This window comes from Dermacentor variabilis, chromosome 2, assembly GCF_050947875.1.
Source record: "Dermacentor variabilis isolate Ectoservices chromosome 2, ASM5094787v1, whole genome shotgun sequence".
Taxonomy (NCBI): Eukaryota; Metazoa; Arthropoda; class Arachnida; order Ixodida; family Ixodidae; genus Dermacentor; species Dermacentor variabilis.
In genome coordinates, this window is record NC_134569.1 from 120,660,169 (window position 1) to 120,688,119 (window position 27,951).

At 46.0% G+C, this 27,951-nt stretch overlaps 1 protein-coding gene across 1 annotated transcript in view; it reads right to left on the reverse strand.

The window, feature by feature from the left end:
* Positions 1-5,169: 5,169 nt before the first annotated feature.
* LOC142570430 (adhesion G protein-coupled receptor E5-like) overlaps positions 5,170-27,951 on the reverse strand; it is a 29,168-nt gene continuing 6,386 nt past the window's right edge. The window contains exons 3-6 of the mRNA XM_075678815.1: positions 24,690-24,756; positions 21,201-21,289; positions 7,578-7,710; positions 5,170-5,178 (exon numbers count right to left, since the gene is read on the reverse strand). Coding sequence (XP_075534930.1) covers positions 5,170-5,178; positions 7,578-7,710; positions 21,201-21,289; positions 24,690-24,756 — 298 coding nt within the window. The remainder of the gene's footprint in view (positions 5,179-7,577; positions 7,711-21,200; positions 21,290-24,689; positions 24,757-27,951) is intronic.

The window sequence follows — 27,951 nt, forward strand, 5'->3', positions numbered from 1 at the left end:
CTCATGCATGTAGGTACAGAGCTCGCTGATTGGTTTGTGTGCGTGAGTGCGCACGCGTGTGTGTGTGTGTGTGTGTGTATGTGTGTGCGTGTGCGTGCGTGTGCGTGCGTGTGCGTGTGCGTGCGTGTGCATGCGTGTGCGTGCGTGCGTGCGTGTGCGTGCGTGCGTGCGTGCGTGTGTGTGTGTGTGTGTGTGTGTGTGTGTGTGTGTGTTTGTGTGTGTGTGTGTGTGTGTGTGTTTGTGTGTGTGTGTTTGTGTTTGTGTGTGTGTGTGTGTTTGTGTGTGTGTGTGTGTGTGTTTGTGCGTGCGTGCGTGCGTGCGTGCGTGCGTGTGTGCGTGCGTGCGTGCGTGCGTGCGTGTGTGTGTGTGTTTGTGTGTGTGTGTTTGTGTGTTTGTGTGTGTGTGTGTGTGTGTGTGTGTTTGTGTGTGTGTGTTTGTGTGTGTGTGTGTGTGTGTGTGTGTGTGTGTGTGTGTGTGTGTGTGTGTGTGTGTGTGTGTGTGTGTGTGTGTGTGTGTGTGTGTGTGTGTGTGTGTGTGTTCTGCACCATTTTTGCACAACATGTTTAAATTTCGCGCGCTAGGCACGCCGGTCGATCGCAGCGCCCTACTGGCGGCGTCATCGCAGAAGCATCCCTTGTTCTCCCATTGTTTTGCTGTACGGATGAAACACTGCCCCATCCCTGGACACCATACTTAAGCTGAGAAAATCACTGCGGAACTCCCATCGAGATACCATAGTTACATAACACTTTGTAATTGAGTACCAGGTATAAAACTACTGGGTTGTGACATGAACGAGAAGAAAGGGGATTAACTGAGGGGCCCTATATTTATTAATCATATCATAAGAAGCCAACAAACAAAGACACCAAGGATAGCACAGGAGAAATTACTTGTACTTACTAAATGAAATAAAGAAATTATAAATAAATGGAATTGAAAGTGGATGAAGGAACAACTTGCCTTGCGCGGTAGCTCAATTTCTAGAGCATCGCACGCGTAATGCGTAATGCGAAGACGTGGGATCGTTCCGCACCTGCGGCAAGTTGTTTTTTCATCCCCTTTCGATTGCAGTAATTTATAATTTCTTTATTTCAATTAGTAAGTACAAGTAATTTCCCCTGTATTGTCCTTGGGGTCCTTGTTTGTTGGCTTCTTATGATGTGAGTTGCGACATGACGTCTGCATTTTGGGAAACAAGAAAGACATCCGTATAGTATAGCGTTCGAATAATTATAATAATAAAAATTGTCTACCTCTTGTTCGGCAATCTAATGAGTGTTCGCTGTGACTAATACTGCCAGTCAAAATAACAGTCGTTTCAATGTGAAGCTTTTATTTTGACGTTGTCAGTGACGGATTTTTTTTTCACTAATAGTTGTGCTTATAAAAATAAAAGTTATAGTAATTAGGACTGCGAACTGGCTTAATTGGGTGTGGTTTCCGAGTGTAAACAAAGCACAGTTCTCGAGTGGGAAGTCGCACAATCTTCTTCTCAAACGCTGTGTTTTGTTTATAACCACGAATCCGCGACACGTTACCGCGAGACCTAGACCGATTTAATGTTCGACCGTAAACTTGTCACATTGAAATAAATGCTTGACCAATGGCCAACAACAGAGCTACAGAAAAGAACACCTGTGGCTTTTAAGCCACAGGTGCTTTTTGAAAAAGAAAAGAACAAATGTATTAGGTTCTTACTAAACGCATCGCGGTTGACCGTACTATTATATTTTCATTGAATACCACAGATTGTACAGCGTGTTGTATGTGTATACCTCACGTCTAGCATTGTTGTATGTTGTTATGTGTCTTGCGTAGATGTAAACTCAGATGCGTGTTTTTAGACTCCTTCGTTCACTTTTCTTTCTTTACGGCACTGTGTATGTCTCCTATAAGGTGCTAATTGGCAACTTCAACTAAATGCTCGCCCCTAGCGGCCGCACCGAGAAACAGCTCTTCCAGTCACGATCTTGAAGCGAAAGAGGGCCTCCTATCATGGCAAGCGCTGAATGCCTCCTCGTAGTTATCAAATGGTCGTGATGCCGCCGCGCACAAGCCCGAAAAATGAAAAAAAAAAGTACAGCTGTCGAAAGGCTTGTGTACCATTATGCACGTCATAGCGGTGGAAAGACAGCGATGTATAATTTCATCCTTTCGCGAAAGAAATAGACGACGAGTATCGCATTGGATGAGAAACTTCGCATACGGAAAAGGTGACGACTGATGCTACAGCGGTTTGTTCGAAACACCTCACTCGGGATCTCTTTCTTCCAGGCGAGTAGAACATTGCTCTCAATATCTTGCTGGTGTTTCAAATCGCGGAGCGTGCTTTGTCTAGGCAGGCGCTTTTATATTATAGTGATGTACGTTTAAGCTCCATTTGGTTTTGTTCGTTTATAGCTTTCTGCCCCAGCATTAGTGCCACTAATGCTTCAAGCAGCAGGACTATTCGCGCTGCTGTACTTCTGTCAGCAGGCAGGGTAGCAGAAATGATAACTGCCTCGGAAGGTCTGAAGTTGGTCGTGACACGTGTTATGCCGCGAAGCGACATATCGTTTTCATAGCATGCTTTAGTTTAGGGGTGCAAGCAAAAGATGCTGTTTTCTCACTCAACGAGTTGAGTTGCTAGTTTATTTGCTTTTAAGAAACTTAGAAGCAACAGCAAACATCACTCGTTCCAGCTTAGGAGGGTTCGACCTGCGCACAGAGCCGCCGGTTCACTTTCCGACAATGCGCAGTTCCGTTACAGTTCCATTACAACTGGTTCAGTTGGTTTCCCAATCATGCACACACTAATACAAGTGACTTTTCCCAAAAGAAAGCTTTCGCCTAATTTTGGAAACCTGTTGGAAGAAACTCAACTTGCTCCGATTGATTGTTCTTAACTTATCGCGTTTCGCTACAGGATTTGAGCATTTCTACGGGCGGCGGGTGACTGCTGCGCTCGCAAGCACGAGCCTTGCCTCGAACACTGCGTACTGCAAGCCTGAACAAGCACCAGTCGTCGGACGCAGAAGGCCTTATCACGCGTATCAGCTAAATATAAAAACAAAGGTGCGGCCCCGACTCCCAAACGGAATTCTCATTTGTTTTTATCCAAGAACATGCTGACCAGGTAACATTACAGCGTTTAGCCTAAGTGCAGAATATCCGTATTTAGCTTCTGAAAGCAAGACAGACGTTACTGCCTGTACACTGTGAGATGTTATATGCTATATCCTACAACACGAGTCGCAGTGCGCAGTTGCCTATGAAGGTCGAAAACAGTCGCGTATCGTACCTATACCAGTGGAGAGACGCCGAGAACAAGTGCTTGCTACTTTCGGAGGCCCGCTACACAAAAACGGCTCCACTCTTTTAAAGCTCCGGCTCGCTTGAAAGGCTCTTTATACTTAAAAATATCTGGTGCGGCTCGCAGGGCATGCCGGATGCTGGCACACACAGCGCAACGATTTGCACAGTTTCGTCGCTCAAGTCCTTGAGACTGATTAAAATAAGGTAATCGGCTGCATTGACACTTTCGACTTCTACGAAACACCTCGATTCGACGCCACGAACGAGAAACGCATGAGCACAGCACCAAGCCAAAGAGCCGCCGTGAACCTAGATGGTGTAGTCATCTTTGTGTATATGGACAGTGTTGCCAACACAAGTAACGCATTCTGGAGTTGCCATAACGTGAAGCTTTTCCAATTTGTTCCTTTTTACATTTCTTCCACCGACCCCCTATGGATAAAATAAGTTGTCAGACCGTGGCCACACCCATCACTGACACGAAAAGCAATTCGTGCGCTAGTACAATGCTTGAAATGCACCGACTTAAGAGACCGTTTACAGTGTTCCCGTGCATCCTCCCACACGCACTCAGTGCTTACTCTCTCCCTTTTCCCCTCTTTATATTCCCCTTTCCCCCAACCCCAGTGTAGGGTAGCAAACCGGGTGCTCGTGTGGTTGACCTCCCTGCCTTTCCTGTCCTTGCTTTCTCTTTCTCTCTTGCCGGGCCACCCCCACTTGGCCTGTATATCATGCGATTGGCGAAAATCGCGAAAAAAACCGTAAAAGCTCCTAAACTTGTTAACCACAAAGTACGCAGTCTTGAACGGTTCCTTTTTTTTTATGCCACTTTGTTTCATCTGCCAAGATGCTAGTATTGAAGATAATGTTCGTCTCTAATGATTAAAATCAATTCGTATCGCAAAGGCGCATGAGCAGGGTAATGCAAAAGAAAAATAAGAACAAGAAGCTTACCGGGACACAACGGTCGAACAGTTGGCTAGACTTGAACTTTCTCATCGCCACTCGTCGGACGCTTCGGTTGAGGGCGCAATGGAAGAGGAACAGTGCGCAGCCCTAGTGGGGATAAAATTCTATTAATGAAGGACCTTGCCCTTTCATATGAGTGACGCAAAGAAACAAGCACATGAATAAGTGTGAATCATGAGCAGAAAATCCGGTATTGAACAACAGGCGTCTCGAGCGGCTAGGAATGGAAACAGCTGTTTAGCACACTGTCCTGGAAAACTATAACCACAATCGAGATTAAATTTAGTGTAAAGCAATAAAAAAGGGAGGGGGGCATTATAGTCGACCTGCACGCAATGTTAAATGTGTATAGATAAGTTACGTTTTTTCTCGTTTTTTTTGTAAGATATTCTTTCAGACAAGGACTCGGAAATATTCCGTAATCTCCTGTGTTTCCCAGTGCGCTGAGAGCCCCGCACGTGATACCGAGTTCACAATCGTTGGAAATTCAGCGAGTACTATACCGGGTTATCACTGTTGTTGTTTTCGTTTTGACTGTACCCTCCCCTCCCGTAATGTCCCCCATGGTGCCCTTGAGGTATTAAAAAAAAAAAGAAATGGGGTCATGTTATGGGTGATAACCTAGAAAGATTAACGTTTCTGGCTCAATTCCGAGCTTTGGAGGTAAATACTGAACCCTCGCCTGCTACACATTTTCACACGTGTTTCGAGGCTCCCGCAGTGTTCACGGTGAAATAAACGAATCACTTTGCTTATGTTTGCTTTCGAAATGAAGGGCCCACTATGGGGAATATCCAGACAAAGTTCACAGTGTATGCGTTAATTACGACTTTCTTAGTAATTTAATTATGTAAGAACTGCAGATCGTTGTGCGTGAATCTTAAGAATCCACGAAGAATTCAGCTAGTTACACTGCAAGAACCATAAGAACCCCCAAGGTCGCATATGATGGAAATAAGGAAATGGGGTGCGGATATTATAGCTGATGTGCTTGCGAAGCTAAAAGTGTGTGTGCGTGTGACAAAACGGCACCATATAGGCATTGTGATAAGAGCCATGTCACTCGTTTCACCAAATGCGTTTCTAATGTCGTGTGTAGGGTCCTCTTGAGTTGTGAAGAAATCTATATAGGACAGACTGGAAGGTGCATTAAGAACCACTCGGAAGGGCAGCCAGCCGAACATTGAAGAAGGTGTGGGTGCATACCAGAATTTGCGCGCACCACATTTCTAACGCAGTCACAAAACAGCACAGAGAGGGGAATTATTGAGGCGTTTCATATTCTGACTTCGGGTGACAAGTGCATTAGCACGCCTTTTTTAACACTTAATGGCAGAGGAGTAGCATTCCAGGAAGAATATGTGTAGTGTCCCAATTTATTGACACGGAAGCTCGCGTTTAAGCAATGTCACTGTCTTTCGTTCATGTCTCGCGTGTGCGCCTGTTTACCGACAGGCCGTCTCGTTCACCGCGCGACCAAAGTGATCCACGCGACCATAGGTTACACTTTCTCCGAGATTAGCCCATTTCTCAGTAACCACCTCCGGAATCGGCCAACTTTGCTAGTGCGTTGTCTTCAGAATCGACCCAATTGACTGCGCAGGCGCGCCATATATGGAAAGCTTCACTTTAATGATAGAATTACACTCTACAGACCATACATCTGTTCATTCGAGGACATTTAGGCAGCGCATTTCGTCTCACTGCGTAATTCCGTAGAGAACGGAGCTTGCCACCAGCCCAACTGTATAGGGGTGCTGTACAGAAGCCGATTCGTTACATGAATGATGCCCTGTGCGTCGCGAGCTATTCGCCAAGGTAGCAGAAGATGCGGTCATCAGCAAAGCCCCAGACAGTTCACAAATAAATCTTGACCTTAAAAGGAAATATACGAGCCTCCTATGTGTGAAAGATTCGAAGCTACATAAAGTATAACTGACAGCAAGCACGTCCATAACTGTGCCTGAAATAGTTTCCACACGCACGGGGTGTACATCTTCGGCGTGGAATCACCCGACGATGGCGCACCTGTTTTACGGCACTCGAAAACCACGCTGCTATATGGCCCAGTACGCCGGCTGTAATCTGTACTCACGGCTAATACATTTCGACAGACATACCAGCATTGTCATCGCACAGCGCGAAATGATCAAATGAATGCGCTAAGGTCACGTGACAGCATGCGAAGTTGCGTCTGGAGCGCGTGCCTTGTGGATTCAACAGATGAACGCCTCGCGGCGCAGCATGCAGCGCGCAAACCATTTGCAGCATGCCGGAAACTCTAGGATTTGCGAAACACTGGGGGCCACTCTGGACAGATATATAACTAACCACCTGACCAGCCAACCAACAATATGACTAACCGAATTAGTGAATAGTGCACTTCAGGCTTAGATTAAATATGAAACCTCTCAATTCGGATAACACGGCTGCTGCTCTGCATGGGAACTGTCGAATTCGCTATATGCTCGTTGGACCTAGATCGGAAAGAAAAGAAAGAAAGAAAATGAAAAGAAAGAATGCAAGAAAATGAACAAAAAAGGGTATAAGTGGTTGAATCCAACAAAAAGACGAAATTTGAGTGTGCCCAGTATAAAGCACCCCAGCAATCTACCGGCTGAGGAGTCAGGATTCCCGGCACTTGTGTGAGGTCACAGCAATTTACGATAATGTGGCTCTTCATTTTGACGCTGGAAGCTGAAGCTGCCGCCAACATTACGCCATAACATCCGGAAACTCTAGCAAGCTCTAGCGGCACGAAAAATGACACGCTGTGTCAGTGACTTTAGAAGGCAAGCGCAAAAACGCATGTAGTTCTCCCGGACCTCCTTCACCACGGCGGCACATCTGTCGAAAGTAGGGCTATATCCGAGCCGTCCAACCGATTACCATCAGCGGATCTATGGCCTACACCGTAGACTGCTGCTGGACTTTATTGCAGGGGCTACAGGTTACGGTGGTCTTCGTGCTGGTGTTTCATGTTGTGTGGCGTTAAGCACGTTCTCTTGGACAACTCCCATCTTGACCTTCTTACCTTCATCTTTATTTGTTTACTATTATTTTGTGTGTGGAGAGCTGTCGGCAATAAAAAAAAAATATCTAAATGAAAGAAAGCGTGCAGTTTCGGAGTTCTCAGAAAGCAGCTCGCGCACACTCGCACGCAGATGATAACGAGTGCCAAGCATTAAAGCTACGCAGAAGTAGAAAAACGGTTTCAAACTGATGGTAGTCGGGTATAAAACAGGACGTGTAACACTATAGTCTAGAATACGCAACTACGTTTATCTCAGCTTCCGTTTCGCGGTACTCGCCTGTGACGTGTTCAGGATACAAAACGCGTACGTCGCAACTAAGGAGGCTGGCCTGCTGTCGAGAATCAGGAAACCGGGGAGCCAGGTGAGTCCAAGAAGGGGTAGCATTATCACCGTCGTCCTAATCCAGCGTCTGCAAGTAACACAGGCGGAGTAGCAGCAAAATCACGATAACGCAGATTGTATGTTAAAACATCGCCACCAGTTGCACCAGCTCACGAAAGCAGGTTTCGTCGGCCTCTATCTACAGTGCCTGCCGCTTAAAGTATAAACGTGAAGGTAAGGAGGTATGAGATATTTAGTGTCTTTTGCGCATCGGTCCCTGTGAGGGTGCGGCGTGCTGGACATTGCTATTGCATGGCGGAGGGCCATTAAAAAAGTGGGTCGGTATCCAGAGACGTTTTCCTTAAATATGGTTTCCAGTAAGGCAGAAATGTCGTAATCATAACGATGGTCTATTTTTTAAACATACAACCCACATTAACTGCGGCTTTATATACGATGAAGGCTCGGACGTGGAGACCTCTACTACTTATAAATTTTTCGATCAACAACGGCACGAAGCCCGACAGATGAACTTAACTTCTTTAATGAGGCTCCAAACGCATGGGCAGTATCAGTCGTTTAAACGTGTCTTATAGATTTCACAGTTATAGTAGAAAATCAATGTGAGAATTACGTCGTGTTGAAACAAGCAGCCTACTCATTCGTGAAATATCCAGAGGCGATTTGTTAAATGATTGAAACTCTGCCGCTTAGAATTAATGACCGGCTACCATGAATTACCATCCTAGCATAGAGGAACACTAATTACTCCATATCAAATAGTTATCAATGTCTCAAGCACGTAAAGCGGGGAGTCCTTGTCGAACGGTGACAAATTCGTCTTGTAACGGGACAATAACGACCATAAGCGTGGCGTCATGTAGGTCGTTGATATATATTGCGCTAGAAAAGAATGAAAGCGCAGCTATACCTGCATTGTAACGCAAACAATATGTGATAAGGAACAAAAGCACACAAATAACCTATACAAATATGCACGTATAGTATGAATGCATTATAGCGTACACATTATACACGTTACAGATATATACGCATTGTACACGTTTCATAAGCACACAGTAAGTACATGAAATACAAAGGAAAAAAACAGTAGATCAATGCGGCTAAGTGCATCCGATAATGTAGCAATTAATCCGATAGTATTGACATTGGCCAGTTCATTGTGCAGCACTGCAAGAAAGTATAAATATTCAGCACGTGTCAGGCTCATGAATCAAGTCAACAGCATTACTAGCGCAAGAAGTTGGAGGGCAAATTCAAGTATTATTTAATATTTTACTTTTAAATACCCGTTATGATTGCAACGCCGGAATTGCACGGCCCGAAGCTCCGCGGATCCCTGAAAATACGTCGCAAATATATATATATTTTGACGTTGCACCTTTACGGACACACTTGGAGTTGCACGTGTGGTGCGTTGACTTAGCGCAATCGTGTGCAGCACGCAGGCTGTACTCGTATAATCAGTCCAAGATAACACTGCACGTTGACCGAAACAAAAATTATCACACAAGTGCACATGTCCTGATCTCCCCGAAAGAAAGACATTCAAGAGCGCAAGGTACAGACGCGGTTCAGTGCTAAAGGGAGTGTCCTAGCATGTGGCACTCTATTTGTTGACTTTACTTAAACCCTTTTCCCAGCACAGGGTAAACAGCCGGTACTTAAAATACCTAAAACTTCCCTGTCTTTTTCCTATCTTTCCTTTCTATTTCGCTTGCTGACTGAATTTATGCCAACGCACTGCACTCGAGCGTAGGAAGGGGCCGGCACAACCAAACGCGAGTCCCATGCTGCAAAAACGGGTGGTTGTACTTATGTAGAAATTGGTACGCACTCTACACGTACGTGTTCTCTGTAATAGTGAACCACACTGCATGTCTGCTGATACCAGTGCAACTGTTATGCGTATATTGCAGTAAATTTGAATTTAGGGATATCGATTACACTGCGGCGACGTTTACACGGGGCACTACTGTTATTTTTTCTCTCTGATAAAGCATAGTCAGTACAGGATCTTGTATGATCTTGTATGATCTTGCATATCCCCATTGCGAATGGAAATTCTGTTTTTCAGCTAGTCCCTTTTTTTTTTTACCTGAGGATAAGTTGGGCACTAATGCTTGAACACATGGTGGGCATTACAAGACAAATAGTGCTAGAAACGGGATTAAACAAGAAAACACAAGGCGGTGCGCAGTTCTTGTTTAGTCCCGTCTTAAGCACAGCTTGTTTTTACAAGAAATGCATCAACCATCTCACCAAGTCGTGTTATTGCATTGCAAACAAAACCCTGCGCAACGTGTCGGTGAAAGCATAGTTTGTCGAAATGGACCCCTCCCGGCCTACACATCCCGACGAGTCGGTCACGTGATCTTCAGGTACACGCGGGCACATTTGGTGAGCAAAAAAGCACGCCGTTCGCTCGTTAGTATGCACTGACAGCGCCGTGTATCGCGGGAGTCTTCTTATGTTTCCGTGTATTTCGTGCGCGTCCGCCGAGCCGATTTGTCATGCTGGCGATGTTTTACGTAGTTTAATGCGTAAATATCACGAAAAAAAGGCAGGTCGGTTGCTTTTTTTTTCAGTTTCCCAGGAGACGACAAGCATCGACAAATGTGGAAGTGTTGGCAATGCACCGCCACAAATGGCCGCCGTCAGTCGCCGACAGAATCTGTAGAGTTCACTTGCGATTTTCTTGAAAGGTTGAAAGAAACGGACGCTGCTTTGACAATGTCCTGCTGCTTTTACGCTGGAAGAAGTTAATTCAGAACGCGAACACAGGAGTAAGCCGTTAGGACAAAAGTGGTCACGTTAGCGCTTACGTGTTTGAAAAAGCATATGAACCGTAGGCAGCTCTCTACTTAACATATTCTGTTAGATCAGTGTGAACTATGTGAACAGCGGTGTGTTGCTGTAGCGAACAAGCACTTAAACCTTCTGCCGCATTGACTGATGTCACACAGGCACTTTCACTGGCGCCTTAGCCAGATCAGGATAAAGTGCTGCTACAGGGGCACTTCCGATCCCGATTTCGCTCAATCAGGATGCATTCACTCGCGATCGAGCTTCTTGATTGTGATCGTAGATGTCAATAGCGTGCATCCTCAATGTTCAGCAGATGTCGCGGCGTGAGGAAATTGTTTTACCCACCAGCTTTTTGCACACAGCCCGTGAATTCAGGTGTACACGAAAGGAAGAGGTACATTGAAATCTCCTGCAATGTTATCGGCTCGGCAACATTCTGCCAGCACAGTGCGAGAAGTGCCAATCATGTCGGCCTGCGAGCATTCTGTGCTTACAGCACGCCCGCGTATCGAATTACAATGGCCGCGAGAACTGAGCTACAATACGGGAGTTCGGCCCATTGGGCTCAGCGACGGGGAATCGTTAGCATGAATGAACGTGGCAGCGGCAGCCCTGTCGCTAAAGAAACATCCATCCACAATCACACACAAGCACACGTGCCCACGCACACACACACACACACACACACGCACACGCGCACACACGGACACACACGCATACATACGTGCACTAATGTGCACGTATACGTGCGTGCGAACATGCGCCTCTGTTTTCATGTAGGTGACGTTTGCACAGTAACGTTCACCATGAGGATTATTCTAGATAATTTTGAGTAACTTTGACTTGTAATATTTCGATAACACTACATGGTGGAAATTAGAGGATTAATGTGGTTAATAATTGCTATGACATAAATCTGCGATCACAGATGAGGTTAAAATAAGGAAATCAGAGAATGAGACAGATAGAGAGCGAGCTGGCAGGCATGTGAACCACGGTCGCATTCGGTCGGCTACTTTAATCAGGCGCGGGGAGAGGGCAAGGGGATGGCGAAAAAGATAAGATTAAAGGAAAAGAAAGAACAGGAGGTAGTTGCAAGCCGAAAGCGTTGAGACAAATCCATATACTACCATATCATTCCAGTGCTAAAATAAGCGCTAGCTGCGTTTTCAGTGCGCATAACACAGGTGTGCCATAATTTTGTAGGCATTCTTAGTATAACTAAATTTTAGTCCACCAACTACTTCTCGAGGTACGCTGCCCGTTGTCAGCAGAAATGGGCGTCATGAACAGTCTGATGAGAAAAGGCCATGTTCTCGCCCGGATCTTTGAAGGCCCGAAGCGGTTGCGCTATTAAACTTACAACGCTCACTCTGCCTTCCAAGACAAGCTTTATGGTAAAGAGGTCAAGGGGACGGGCCAGGAGACATGCCTGCTACGCATAACCCACATTTGTTTCACTCTAAGGGCCCTATAACGTCAAACTATTCCAATCTGTTTGTATTCCAATCTCCTGATGTAAAATTTACGTAACAGCCGACGCAGACATCGGGCGGTGACCCGCAGCGTTGTTTGAACCGCCCAGTCATATGCTCAACTTGTTTATAGGAGCTCTTTTTTACTTCAAAGCGAATAGCGTTGTCTACTTTCACATAGTTTTCTTAGCTAATTGATTGACGAGAAACGAGGAGCACGCAGAAGTGGAGAGGGTTTGCGTGGGGCTGATTTAGCGGAGTGAAACTAAATAACGGACAAGGAGGGTGGTTCCGGCGTCTGGGATGGACCCGCTTCTCCTGCTAGGCTGGCTAAAGATGATGCTTGCTAAAACGGATATTCAGCGAAAAGCAGTTGGTTGAGCGATGTCGTATATACGTGCCGAAAAAGCCAGGCAGAGTTGTAATGCCACGTACAAATGCTTATTATACGCAAATCGTTCCGTTCTCCCCGAGAGCTCCGAGTAGGCACGTCAGAGCGGTCGATGGACATGCAGACGTCTTCTATTCGTTTAGGAACAGGCACTCTCCGGCTGTTCGGAAAAAAAAGTTGTTTTGTTCGGCAGAATTAATGAATCTTTAATGAGTACAAATCGCTATGTAGTAATAGCTTTCGTGGTTTTGTGACATCGAGTTACACAAAAGCGAAGTGAGCGCTGCCCAATATCTTTTCACGAATAGGAGAGGGTTAATGACGAAAAAGGTATGGAAACAGAGATAATTATTTTTCCTTTGTTCAGTGTAATCACGTATAATCAGTGTGTGCTCGTCGTATCGGATGGTGAGCTATTGGGGTTCTGTCACGTCGCGTGACAGACAGGCGAAGCGGGGGTAGTCCGAAAAATGTTTCACCAATCGTGGAGGGCATGATTGCAGCAATGGAATAGAAGCAGTTTCGAACAGCTTTACATTACGATGTCCTAACATTCCTCTGCCCCTATCCGCCATGCTACTTCGGTAATCTGACGGGAGCCAGCGTATACAGCATGACACGGCCGATGGCCTTTGTGGTAGTTATAGCCACAATCCACGGGGCGCTGCCTTTGTTTGCATGGATAAAGCGCGAGCTATGGAAAAGATACGAATGCGTGTGAACGACAACGCCAGTCGCGCGCTGTGTTTTCCCGGCTTTATTGCTGGCCAGGAAAACACAGAAAATGGCAGTCTGATCGCGTAGTAAAAACCACGTCGGCTCAAAGCTGATAAGAACTGCCGCCAACTGCGAAGGTTGGTCCGATGCTCGGGTTCGTGCTTGTCGCCGCCATGGAGCAGCAAATTTTAGAGAGCAGGGAGAGAGCCACCTTCCCACGCGTATACCGCACAGTATGGTGCTGTGACAATTGTCTATAAGTAAAATTGGGTGATGCTCACCGGAACTGACGAACTTTTTCCTACAGTGCTCTACTCACTCGCGTTTCCCACCAGTCGCACTCCCATGCCTTCACTCGCAGTGACGTTCAGAGACGTATAGACTGGCTATGTGGCAGTATGAGCACGTTGGTATTGCAATTTTAAGAATTTTACAAGCGCAAGGAAAACATGGACGAAGAAAGGCACACATACACAGGCGCTACTTCCAACAATTTGTTTTGGATCCCAACGCTACCTGTTATACATCACATAATCTGAACACATTAATGCGCAGAACTCCAAGGCGTTACGAGTCAACAATTCTACACGAGAGAGGCGGGCACACCCGGAAAATCTAATTGTTTTCCTGTCAACGCGATTGACGGCATGTTTACGCACATTTGACCCATCTTTTCTGTTTATTCTGCGTCAGTAATCTCTCTTGTGCGGTGATTCCTATTTCGGCCAACCATTCTGCACGTGTGGCACAACGGAACACAACTACAACTCCTACAATGCCGCAAGAAAGCCACCTACCATGTTTTTGACATTTTAACTGTGCTCGCGCAACCGATCGTTAAGGCAACGTCCGGTTTTTCCAACAGAACTGCGACCACATGACAACGGTAAGCAATAGATTACACATTTTGCATAATCTACAAATTTATTTTTGTGGTTCTCCTCTCGACCTAGAGTTTTGTCTGTGTTTGGAACCGTGATCTTGCACCGTATTTCCAGTTTGTCTGGTGCTGAGAAGACCACATGCTCAATAGTTCGTTGAGCGATCTTTTCAAAATTATGGGAGACTGTGTGCATGTATGGTGCCGCAGTTATGAGATTCCCGCATCAAACGGCACTGGGCTACGGCTTGACCAACATTTTTTCTGTCCCTCAGAATGCGCTCAGACACAGATAGCAGCAATGGTGGAAGGTAACCAGCATTAACCAGCCTCATTTTTTGTTGGTCAGAACTCAAGGCAACCAAATGCTGGCACGACTTCTTTAGGACATTATTGAAACAGACAAGCAATCGCCATTTCAACTAATTTAGACTGCACTGAGCGGCAAGGGAGTAGGAATTTATTCGCATGTGGCGCATAATGCCAACAAGAGTGATCACTACATAGCGACGAGCGAAGATCAAGAAAGGGCAAGGTTCCTATCTGTGGTGACTCATAAGTCACGTCCAGGGGTCTGAGAAAATCTCGAATAATTGACACGAGAGCATGAACCTCAGACTCTAACTGATCAGAAGGGAAATTAACAATAAATATGACATCACCAATCAATCCAAAAGCTTTTACTACCTTTGTACCTAGTAATTTGTTTCATACAGCCTAACACCAAGGGGGCCTGAAAACAAGTAGAGTAGGCGCGAGACTGCATCTAGAGACATAATGCATTGACGGTCTCATTGGCGTGGCACTCGCACTGACAAGCACTCATTCGCCTATACACTTATATCCGCTAACACTCGCTGCGATTCACACACACTTACCATTACGCACTGCCGTCTTCAGTGCCGTCCATTGACAGCTTCCACAATTCATGAGAAGTCGCAACTGACGGCTGCACAATGGCAGTGAGTGTGCATGAGTGAGTGCATTAGTGAATGAACGCGCCGGTATGCGCCATAACTAATTTTAACTGCACTGAAACCTATACCAGCGGCCATTGGCCATTCCGGTTCTTGAGTGACACAACTCCTCGATTGCAAGATCAACGCGCAATTCGCGCCGCGATACGCCATCGTGTCGCTGGGTGTCATGATTCAAGGCTATAATTGCGCCCCTTTTCCTACTTTTGAATAATGGCCTTTGGCACAATCATGGCACAATCATGGCCTTTGATAAGATTATGCCGGCTTTAGCCTCCATAACGCTTTTGATGTCACGAAATACCGCTGAGATCATATCGAAGCCGGCGCGCTCTTTCTTTAGCCGCCGCTTATCAAAAGAGCAGGTGGCATTGCCTGGCGCGCTTTCTCAAAGGAAGAACTCAGACACGTTGAGGTCATTTTACTTCTACCCGAGCGCTATTTTATGAGAAGCGTAAAACGAGATGAGCATTCCCGAGACGATAAAGAATAACCGCTATTCTTACGTCGGGCGTGAACTTGAGCAGAGGAAGGACAGCGAGCGGAAAGCTTGTCTGGGAGCTTTCAACTACCCGCGCGAGTCACGAGCAAAGCTTTATTGCTGACAAAGCAAGCACAGCGATTTCATTCGGCCAGACCTCCACACTACTTGCGTCTGCAGCAGTCTTTGCTGCGCGTGTGTTCATTTTTTGCAGACATGAGTGTCGAATGCAGACAGGAGCCGTATACTCGGTGATCAGTCTTTTGCGGCGAAACTGTCTATGGCTAGAATCTGGCGGATCCCGTCCAGGCGTAGACCAACAACTTTTCATACGTGGGCCGATCCCGAAGACAGTGCAATGTCGGGCCGACCCGCGGCGGAGGTGACGCAGGCGTTAAGCACTCCCCATACGTGAGCCGATCCCGAAGTTATATAAGTGCAATACCGGGCCAATCTGCGGCGGAGGTGCAGTTCGCCATTAAGGGGCCCGCATACACAGCTTCGCTGCTCATCCTTCTTCACGACGGGGAAGGGCACTTAGTGTTTTTTTTTAGACGTCAGCCTAATATGAGGGGGGGAAGGGGGGGTTGGAGTGACTCTGCTTATCTTGTGCGTACGCAGTTGTATGCGAAAAGCCAATTTACAGAACCCCGACTGCTCGCTCGCTCGCTCCCCCACTCACTCACTCACTCACTCACTCACTCACTCACTCACTCACTCACTCACTCACTCACTCACTCACTCACTCACTCACTCACTCACTCACTCACTCACTCACTCACTCACTCACTCACTCACTCACTCACTCACTCACTCACTCACTCACTCACTCACTCACTCACTCACTCACTCACTCACTCACTCACTTGCAAGTCGAATATAGTTAACGCCAGAGGCCCAGCCTAAAGATGATGAAGCAGGTCGAAATTTAAAAAAAATACAGACGTTAAAGAAGCAGCCAAACTGACCTAAGAAAATATATGCACCGCTCCTTAGCAGTTGTTCAATGCGTATCCGTATGAAATTTCATAAAATTTGCTCTTGTTTCTGTAAGGTGCGACGTAAGTACTGTTGCTTGCTTAAACGTAGCGCTTACCGTTCCCTTTTATTTGAGGGCCATTACGAGTTTACGACTTCACTTGAAGCAAGATTGCAAATTCCACTCTTGAGATTCGTGCAGAGCTACCCGTTAATGTCTTTCGCGATTAAAGTATAGATATGCTGAAACGCACTGGCGGCGGCATGTTATAATTAGTGAAATCAATCATAGCTCTGCACTGCACTGGTGTATTTTATCATGAGCCGGTTCACCCAGATATGCCTGTCCCAACGAGTTACCGCTAATCGGGCCCCAAATGTCCGCTTAAGGTGAGAACTATGCTTTACTGTCAATAAATGTGTCAAAGTGACACCTTTCTTCAAAGGTGTTAGACACTCCGTTGCAAGAAAGATAAGGTAGTAGGATACCGATTTTGGCTTAATCATGGTGCTTGCAAAGTAAATGAACCTGTATTTATTGCGCAGTCGCTCACGCTGCGTTTTTTTTTTCTTTTTGCGCAAGAACAGTTGAATCACCGGCTTGAAGTGCACGCATAAGTTAATTCTTCGCCGCAAGTATTACTTGACAGGAAAATTTATTTTTTCCTCCTTGCTGCCCGAACGAGGCACGTCTAACATCAAGTCGCACATCTCGCGTTAAGCAAAATGGGTGTGTCTGCTGCAATACGCAGCAAGCCACTGAAGTGAAATGAAAACACGTTGGGTATAGAGGAGGTTCAATTCACCCCAAATTCAATGCCAGTTGCTTTTTCTTTGGCAGCGTTGGATACAACAAGCGAAAACAATCGTGTGCACCACGCCCGAAAGTAACATCACTCTTTCGCCGTACTCACTTTTTACAACGATAGCTCTTGTGGCTTCTCTCGCCGAGCCTATATGATAATAGAGAAATAAAGTATTGTATTGTGGTTTTGATGTTCACTTGCGTTCATCGTTGGAATCCTATCGTGCCTTGTCAGAATATTACAACAAAAAGCCGCATTGCCTCACCAGGACTCCAACTCCGGACCCACAGAAGCCCAGCCGTTGTTTTACCTCTTGGCCACTACCTTTCTTTTTTCTTTGGTCGTACATGATATCTATCGCATCAAGTGTAACTTTCTATGCTATAGCTGCACAAGCACTAGCCAACACGAATAAAAAATTATTTCGGTTTCTTCTGCGAATTGTCGCGTTCGAAATGTACCTGAAACTATAGAGCGCTGTTACACAAGTTTAATTACATAACCTCGTAAGCCTTTATATTTAGTCAGCATACCATCCGATATTTGTTTGCATCACATGAAGATGACGTGCCATTTTATTAGTTATTTTCTTCTGATTGCACCGCAAAACTTATCGAGGGCGCGTATGTTAGGCCGAAATGCCGAGTCCATTTCTTCTCTTCTAAGTTTTACTTTCATGAAATGATTGTTTGCTCGAATTACATGTACAACCTAACAGAGCTTCAACGGGACTGATAGCACCTCTTTATCAGTTCCCTCTCGTTGCCAATTTTTTAGGTGCAAAAATGCTTGTAGCTTTCGCTGTTGCCTCAGTTACCTCCGAGACTTCGGAGGTCATGCCGAGGAGTCGGGCGTTAGGCCATGCGTCACTTTCCAGCGATCGGTAATGTCGGTGTTCTTTTCAGTTTCGGACTCTCACAAAGCGGCTAGTTTTGAGAGCTTTTGTGACGCTCGTGTTCCTACTTTAAACGTCAAATTTCGCACGGAGGCTTTTCTATATCTACATTATCATAAATATGCTTCTTAAGTGATCGGTTGATTGGTTGAAGCCATGCTCTACAGCTTGCCCATAATAATGTGCCGAGGGGAAAGAATATAAACGAAGCCAGTAAGCAAGAAGCGAAACTTCAGTATTGCTACGGAACAGCCGCCACGATGTGGCTGCACTGAAGAGAAAGAAGACGACGTGGGCCCGCTTGATATAGCGTCGCCATTTTGGCCTTCCATTAGCTTCCCTGTAAATAAATTGTATATATTATTGGGCTCCAGCTACACGCAACATTAATTTGGTGGAGGTGGACGTTCCCCGTACCCTTCATGGAGCTTCGCAGCGGTCGCAACGGTGACAGTGCAACTTCGGCTCCTGCAGGCGGCACTTCATCTACGCAACCGTCTCCGCCTGCAGCCCCGATCTACGTCGCCGTTTCCCCCCCTCGGGATCCTGGGGTTTTCAACGGAGTTGGCAGTCCTGATGTTGACGACTGGCTCCGCTTATACGAACGTGTCAGCACCAGTCACAGGTGGGATCCGACTATTAGGCTTGCGAACGTTCTTTTCTACCTCGACGGAGTTTCACTTGCATGGTTCCAGACTCACGAAGAGAAGATCTCGAGCGAGGATCTCTTCAAAGAGAAGCTCCGCGACCTTTTTGGCAATCCCTTCGGTTGCCAAGTCAGTGCCAAGAAAGCCCTTGCCACACGTGTACAGACGTCGACCGAGTCCTACGTGTCGTACATTCTCGACGTCTTGGCCCTTTGTGCCAAGGCTTATTCGACCATGTCTGAGGACGATAAAGCTAATCACGTCCACAAAGGCATTGCTGACGACGCTTTCAATTTACTGGTGTTTACGAACGTCACCAGCATCGATACGATCCTCAAGGAGTGCTGGCTTCTTGAGCATGCTAAAAGCCGCCGGGTATCCCAGCACATCACGCGACTTCCCAACACAACTGCTACGTCATCCTGTGACGACGTCTTTCACAAGCCGTCGCGATGTGACAACTTGACCCTCATCATTCGTCGTGAGGTCGAAGGGGCACAACCGGCGGCCCCTTCATTCCCGTCACCTGATCATTCTCCAGTGACAATCTCCTTGATTCAGGCCGTCGTCCGTCAAGAGTTGTCCAACGTCAGACAGCAATCCATTCATTCCCTAGGCTCGGAGCCTCTTTCTCCACGCACGTCCTCACCGCGCTCTTCTTATTCCTCTTATGGACAGCGCAACCCCTCCGAATGGCGAACCGTGGACGACAAGCCGGTCTGTTTTAACTGCAGGCGCATAGGACATGTCGCTCGCCACTACCGCAGCCGCTGGACTTCTCCGACGCGCTATTATCCTAATTACCCCCTTCGCCCCTCTAACGCATCCTTTTCCTTCGCCCCTTCTATGCCCGCTCCATCATCTGACCCTGCGACACCTTTGACACGACCCCGCTACTCCCGCTCGCCTTCTCCCACCCGTCGTCAATCTCGTTAGCCCCCGTCACGCCGTGCTCCTTCGCCGACCTACTCACCGCACCCCCGACCGGAAAACTAGACAGTGCAGCTTCTGGAGCAGAAGCTGCAATGACAAAATTGGCACGAAATCCTCGCTTTACTTTACCCACAAACAAGAATCTTTTGGGCGTTCTCGTCGACAATGTTCCTGTGTGCGCGTTGATTGACACCGGGGCGCATGTGTCCATTACGAGTGCTGCTCTTCGCCGTCGGTTCAAGAAAGTTCTGACGCTCGCCCCGAACCGAGTTGTACAAGTCGCCGATGGAGGGACTGTCGCTATTGTTGGTATGTGTTCTGCCCGACTCACCATTGCTGAGAGACACACCGTCGTTCTCTTCACCGTCATCGAGCATTGCCCTCATGAAGTCATTCTCGGTCTGGATTTCCTTGCCAATCATTCTGCCCTCATTGACTGTTCGGCTGGCTCACTTCGCCTTGATTTGCCTCTTCTTGCCGACCATGTGCACCCATGTGATGCTACGGATCAGCCGCCACAGTGTGGCCGCACTGAGGAGAAAGAAGCCGACGTGGGCCCGCTTGATATAGCGTCGCCATTTTGGCCTTCCGTTAGCTATATGACAAAAGAAGGAGTCCTGTGTGTCAGCTTCTCCACCCCGAGTTGTTAAGTATGCTAGTTACCTGCTGTCGCGTCACTGCTTTACTTTATGGGTGAAACTATATTATTTTAGTGCATGAAAAAGAAATTCCGGCAGAACCCATCTCACGATGACTGTCGACGTGAATGCGACTAGTATTCAAGCAATGTAGCGACACACTGTGTTGCTGCCACCGAAACGCGTCATGTATGAGTAGTGTACTGCAGCCGGGCTCCCATCTCGCGCTTCCCTCTGGACACGCTGCGCCATTTAGCGGCGCGCCCGTGAAGTCCGCGCGAAGACCCCATCCTTTTGCGTAGCCTCCGAGATACACGGCGTACCGGCGCGTGCTAACGCTGAGGCAGAATTCGCTACCCGCGGACGTTCGCGGCGCAGCGCTACAGCAGCGGACTGTTGTGCTTGAAGAACCCAAGCCACTTGGGATCGATTCCAGACCTTATCGGATAAATTTAAAAGGATTTCTTAAAAAGGATCGAAGAGCGGCGTAAAGAAGCCCGATAGGTAGACGCAAAGTGGCTGCAATAGGCTAAGAATGCTATTTGCATTTAACGAAGCTTTTCGTATAAGGAACGCATACTCAGTGAAATTTCCAGACAGCCACTTTCAATAAAGGATGCATCAACCCTATAGCGCAGTATACCTTGTTTCTGTGTTGATCTGTCGCGCACCAGACTCGGCAACGACGCGGAAAGCACGCGTATTCTTGCGAAGATAAACAGGGCGCGAAAGAAGAGCCGTCTCGCCTCCAAGATTATGCACAAAGAGGCATTCCGCGCAGACCAGCCGAGTACGCATATTTGGCCGCCGCCGTCTGGCACCCGTGCGGCGTGAACTCTGCAGCAGCACACGGCCCAGCTGTTCCTTAGCTAGTTATTTTTTGTTTTCTTCCCCCCCCCCCTTTTTTTTTCTTTCCTGAGGATTCGCTTACCTGACGGTTTCCAGACGCGCTCTCGACGTCGTCTGCTTCGAGAGGCGGCACGTGGTGCGAATGGTGAACACAAGCACGGCGAAGTTTACCTGCAGCGCGGCGACGCATGCGGCAATAAGATTGAGAGGGCCTGTAGCACAACTGTCGCAATAGACAAGCAGGATAGACACGCTGTTGGTTTAGACAGCGGGATGGGGAGCGCAGCACGAAAACAGGATGTGCGCGAAGAGGGCAAAATTATACTCTAATTGCGGAGTGAGTTAGGTTTCAGTGCGCTTTTTATGCGTCTTTAATTAGGCTCCAAGAGGCCGCATGCGACATCTGTTTTGTAAAGGCTGGGCTCCTGGCACGCTCACTTTCTCACTACAGTCACGCAAGGAGCACGCGCTGATATTGTAGTCCTTCTCTTGCACCAGGTTCAGCATTTTTCGTTTTCTCCTTTCCTAGAGGAAATCTGGGGAAAATTGGCGTTTTTTTTTTTTTGTAGCCGGTGACTTATTGAATTACCGTGTATATACATGCGCGTGCGTACGTGCGCGCGTGTGTGTGCACGTGTGCGTTTTCTATTTGTGTGTGATTCGGCGAATATTTTGTCTATGTTACCGTGGCCACACAAGAGCGTATGTGTAACCACAATAATTGGGAAGTCAGTAGCTCTTCAGCGTTGTAGTTGGTCACTAAGCTGTCACTAAACGGATGTATTTTATAGCATGTGGGGACAAAGGCGGGAATTAATCGTGCTCCAGCAAGGCGCAATCGGCTAGGATAAAAGCGACATATCGGTTTGAACGAGACACGACGAAGTGCGTTTTTTATTTTTTTTATAATGCCGGATTTTCGCGCAGAATTAAACTGAAGAAATATCACCGTCCCTGTGAACACAATTTCTCTGTAGAATGCTTTTGCTTCCAAAAATATTCTCTGCCAAACCAAATGCTATACCGCCTTGTAGACAGTTCTGGCAAAGTTGCTATAGTAGCAGTTTCTCCACGGTGCATACACTTGCCGAAATATCTATTTGTTGCTTTGAGATTAGGCAGGAAAAGAATGAAGCTTTTTGTACTGAAGACAAACAGAAGAAAGTTTAGTACCAAACTCAATGCCCTGAATTACCCAGTAATAAGGTAAAGAAAGTATTGTGTCTCAACCTGAATTGTCTGATGAAAAGTAAGTCCTTAGACTAGTGAGTGGCGATCATTCCAGACTGAAATATAGTTTGACGCTACTTTACCCTCTACGGAAATGTGTACCTTACCCCAAGATTGAAGAATACCACAAAAAGTACATGAATTTCAGCATTCCGATTACCTAAACTTTGTAACCTCATGGTCATGGTGCTCTTTATCAGTGACAAATACGTGTTCAGTAATATCACATACTGCAATGAATGAATCAAACGCTACATCTAAAGGCACCACTGATCATCTTCCAGTGAGCTCATTTTGTCCTGATTTCGCACGGCTACAGCACACCGCGTAGTCATGCACACGTACTAAAGTTCCCCAGCTACGGGATTCAATGTTGAATTTGAGTGGTGCGAGCTATCTACAGGTGCGAATCTATGCGGAATTCTTGCTCTAAGTACGACGTGTTGTCGTGGCGATTTCACACGCTTGAGCAATCGGCCTGTGTTGTTTGACTAGACTTTCGAGAACATCCCCTCGTAAATGTTGCCGCCAGCGAAAAAAAAAACAAGAAAAAAACACATTTCGAAACTGATATTCGTCGTCTTGTTTCCGGAACGCATTCACATAGCTTTGCTGATAACGCCATTGCCTATCGCAACGCTCTGTAGCATGTTCCGCGAGTTTCGCTCCACACTAAAAACGGTCTCACCCTTGCGAGCTGCGCGCAAGGTCAGGACAACCTAATAAAAAGCCGTCTTATATTTTTTTTTACCTCCCCAATTGGCCTGTTGAAGGCGGTGTAGTTGGTTGCATTTACAGAAGGATAAGAAGAATGCAAAGCTGACATTGTAGAGAGATTGTGCAGAGAGCTTTGAATGAATAAATAAAGGAATTAATGATTTGGTTGCGATTGTATTGATCCGCAAATCTTTATTCGCAGCTCCCACACCATGCACCGCAGACTTTTTAAGGAAAAACTGAAGTGAAATAGGGGTACTATACAGCAATTATGTAGCTATGCGAACATGCCTGGATACACGAATTATTACATAATAAAAGAACATGAAACAAAGGAAGAGTGCCCTATGTATAGTTTCTGTGATTGCACATAGGTTTCAGATGTTCCAGAAAGCAAACAGGATAAACACAAGGAAGTACCGCAAATAAAACGAAGCCCTAACAGAACTTCTACAGTCTCTGCGATATCGCCAGCCACCAAGAAATGCCACCTGGATATTTGAACAAGTTTATTACATCAAAAACGCAGAAGCGAGGACATAAATTATTGAACAATAAACCATTTTCTTCAAGTTCATCCTACTTTCAGTTTTCCTTTGCATATAGCTAATAAATAACACGATCTCAGCAAGCCCGAGCGAATGACTGTGCTAAGCAGCTCCCTAGCGATGCACCCTTTCACATGGCTTGGCAAGCCCAGTCGCACACCCAAACAAATGTTTACATAGGAACTGCTGAAATTTGGTCTTCACATGAGCTCGACAGTGCTCTCTTGTCACATTGAGCTCTTGCAAGCAGGAAATTTCACTCCAAGATTTATGTTTGTTACGGAGACATGGAACGTGATGTTACAAGGAACCGTCATGTTACAGGATATCCTGCTACCTAGCTCATAACTGCCTAGCGCAACAGTGGATGCGACCTTCTTCAGCAGTATACCTTGATTAATGCCGGATGTGGAATGTACTGCGGGAATTGCGGTATAGGTTTCAAAATGGCCGATTCGCATTCCGTATCTCGACATTTCAGTGCCGCTTCCTGTGCTGTTCCCATATTTGTTCTAGTGCACCTTACCCCACACCTTTTCTGAGGACGCAAATATGAAACAAGAAAAACTAGCACAACGATGGATTCCATTTGCAAAGTTGTTATTTTTGCTTTATTATGTAGAGCGCCAAAGGAGAAGGCTAAAAGGGACACAGAAGCGACAGGACTGCGTGCTTATATTATTAGAATGTCCAAAAGCGAGTCCTGGAACAAGAAATTAGGTTTAGAAGAACGGTAATTGGGGCCTAACGGCATTGTCGTTTCTGCGTCATCCACAGCATTCCGTCCTGCGCGCTGCGTAAGTAGTCGACGATAACCATCTCGTCCGATTTAGTCTTCGCTTAACGCTAAGTTCATGTTCCAAACACATTGTTTTATGTTCTATTGTTGAACAGCGCGTGGCCCTGTCGTTTCTGTGTCTCCTGTAGTGTTCGTCATCTGCGCTGTACAAATAATGAAGAAAAACAAAGAGTATGTGTGGGTGTTCTTTGACCTTGCTCACGGAATACTGAAGTCGAGTTACTGCGGCGTCGCAGCGTGATGGAGCAGGAAGCAAGAAACGGACGTCGATGCTCACCGTGAGAACAAATGCAACGGGTCCAGCGTAGCTCCATATCACCCCGTAGTTCCTGGAGAGCCAGCAGCTGGGCAAAGATAAGCGAGCAAACATGATATGTGCTTTATTTATTGCCCACGCTTGGTGGACCCAGAAGAACTCACCTATCGGGCATGGCAAGAAGCCTTAAAAATTTCTCGTTTCAATTGTAGCAATGGGCAATTTAGGCTTTTCAAGGCCTGAATTGAAGCAAAAGTACGAGAAGTTTCCATCATTCTTTTGCTGCAATTATATTTAGTGCCATGTGAGTGCATGTATTAAAGTATAAAGGGTAATTTTTTTCTTGTTTTTAGTATTCCGCTTTCCTTTTTGACTAGTTGTATGTTCAACTCGTTTGCAAGTACCTTTTCTTGTGATTGTCAGACGCAACTAGCCCACTAGCATACTCTTAGAAATTGATGGAAAAAGGTAAATGCATGGTTCAGGTGTAATGAAATACTTTCTTTTCGCAATCGGTGGGCTCTTGTAAATTTACTGGTTAAGTCAAATGTGAAGAACTGCTATTCGAAAGGCTTTGTTGGAATATCAAATATATTAGGACTAGGAGGCTCCTAATGTACCGTTTTCGTCCAGTCGAAATTTCAGCAGCACAGAACGTTGGGCAAGTTTGGTGGTTGTTCGTGGTTACTATAGAATACGATGACGCAAGTGGGAGTCACGAACAGTGCTTGTTTTGTTCCCATCTACCACCAGACCTTCATTTCGAATGCGCCTTCCATATTGTACTGCTTGTCCTTTCTTTCTTTTATAATAAATGTTTTTCCTCCTCCTCCTGATCCACACTGTATATTGGCTAGTATACCGGCAAGAATAAAGCTAATACATTGGTAGGCTAAATGTTGTTGGCGGTAAAGCTTTGTTTCAACAAGAACGAAATCGCCGTCGGTATTGTTTCAGCAAGCCAATAGAGAGTGTGCTGTTAGTGCCAGCCTTATCGTGGTTCGTCGTTCGCGCGTGGTTCTTAACACTCGAGACAGACGAAAAGTGCAGTAGCATTTATCCTTCCGCCATCTAGTCTTCACCTGAATCGACGTGCCGTAAAGTGTTGTTAAATATAGGATGCTGCGGGGATATTGAGGTATGCAGAGAGTATATACTTCAACTTAAATTACTTCTTTTGTCTAGAGCTAGGAAATCGAAATGAATAGATAAATAAATATAACAGGACCACAATGTAGCATTCACTCAGTCTCTGCCCATGCTGCTGGCCGAATGATATGAACACATTCTATTCCTCCTCCCTCGATGCCAGAGTCGTCAGCACGCTAAATAAATTGTAGGTGCAAGCTCGTAGCTCCGCCGATGTCCAACCTTTCGTGGCCCAATAGTAGAGAGAAACCTTGCCATAGAAACATCACGCCACAAGAAACGGGACATTCATTTGTATGTTTCTCTCTTAGAGAAGCTATGATGACCACCATTGAATGTCACATTCATAACATCAGGAAATCAATACAATAGACCTTTTAAGAACATCTTTCTAGGTTATATTTGACCATAATCGGCCCTTGCGGCAATAAACACCATGACATCATCATATAATGTCTATCTTCTGTTTAACCTCCCTGCCTTTCACATCTCATTTGTGTCTCTCTCTCTCGTATATAATGGGTCTTGGAAATGAAGGCCTTAGGCGGTGCACTGCCTCGTTTCCTCGGTTTGTATTCGATGACCCGAAATAGACTGACATTATTATTATTATTATTATTATTATTATTATTATTATTATTATTATTATTATTATTATTATTATTATTATTATTATTATTATTATTATTATTATTATTAAGGAAAGGAGCGACTCTGAACGGCAGACTGATGCTTGGGAATACACCGGCACTCGCTCCGGAAACGCGGCGAGTCTTTTCGCCAGCTTGATTCAAATGGGGTAGAAGTCATAGCGGTTACTGAATGTTCTGCTGCTAATTTTTTTCCGATATATCAAACTTCCGTTGACAACGATAGTACCTGGCAGTAGCAGGCTTCAGTTACGACGCCAAGTACAGTGTTGTTTTTTGAGAATCTTATCTATGAATGCATTCGACGTTTGAAACCCTTATTGCCTTTTGGTGCAGATGGCATTCCCTCATCCATATTAAAGGCTTACGGCAAGTTATGTGCGCTGGTATTTCTATCTAATTTTAACAACTGTCTAAGTTCTTCCATCTCTCCACGCTTTTCGAAAATTGCTCGCGTTTTCCCTGTGTTTAAGTCTGGTTCCAGAACAAATATCTCGAACTACAGGCTGATGGCAGCCCTCAGTGCCACATCCAATATTTCTGAGCTTGCCCTTCGCTCTATAGTGCCATCTAGTGTAAAGCGCTTGTTAACACCAAACCAACACAGATTTCTTTCTATAGTCGCTCAACAGTCGCCAATCTTGCGAGCTTCATGTCACAGATTTCTGCGCCAGTATTCCAGAGGGGGCAAGATGATACCATGTACTGTCACTTCGGCAAAACTTTTGATCTAGTCAGCCATCCAATGCTTCTCGTAAAGCTTATGCGTCATGGTGTCGATGCTGCAGTTGTTACTCTCCTTCGCAGCTACCTTCCGGAGAGGTCTTGCTTTGGTAGCATCAATGAACAGTCATCGTTTGTGCACAAGCCCACTAGCGGTGTCTCTGAAGGCTCTGTATTGGGACCACTCCTGTTCTTGGTTTTCTGAACGATGTTTCTCGTTATCCGGACGTCGTCCTTTCTTCAACAGGCCGATGACGGCAAAATTTTCAAAGATATTCACACTATTGATGGCTCTCGAATTCTTCAGTCACGCATGTTGTTGTTTGCAGAATGGTGCAAAAATAATCTTCTCAGCCTCAACGCTTCTAAGACCGAAATTATGACATTTACTAGCAATACCCGAAGTATTCTGCTTCCGTATTTTGTGGATTCTTTTGCGCTGAGGAGGGCTGCTGAAGCCGATTATCTCGGTGTACTCTTTAATGCGGAGTTGAGCTTTTCATCTCATACTTGATGTATTGCTATGCATGGTCTGCGCTCTCTGTGTTTTGTTTGCCGTCTCCCACACGAATTCAAATCCCCAACTCCGTTGCTAATGTTGCATTAGGCTATATGTCTTCCACAACTCGAATACGCCTCCGTGTTGCGGACTGGAGCTTCCAAATACCAGTGTGACATACTACAAAGAGTTCCGAAAAATGAGTAGCAGGGAGAGAGAGAGAGAGAGAGAGAGAGAGAGAGAGAAGGGGAGAAGGAAAGGC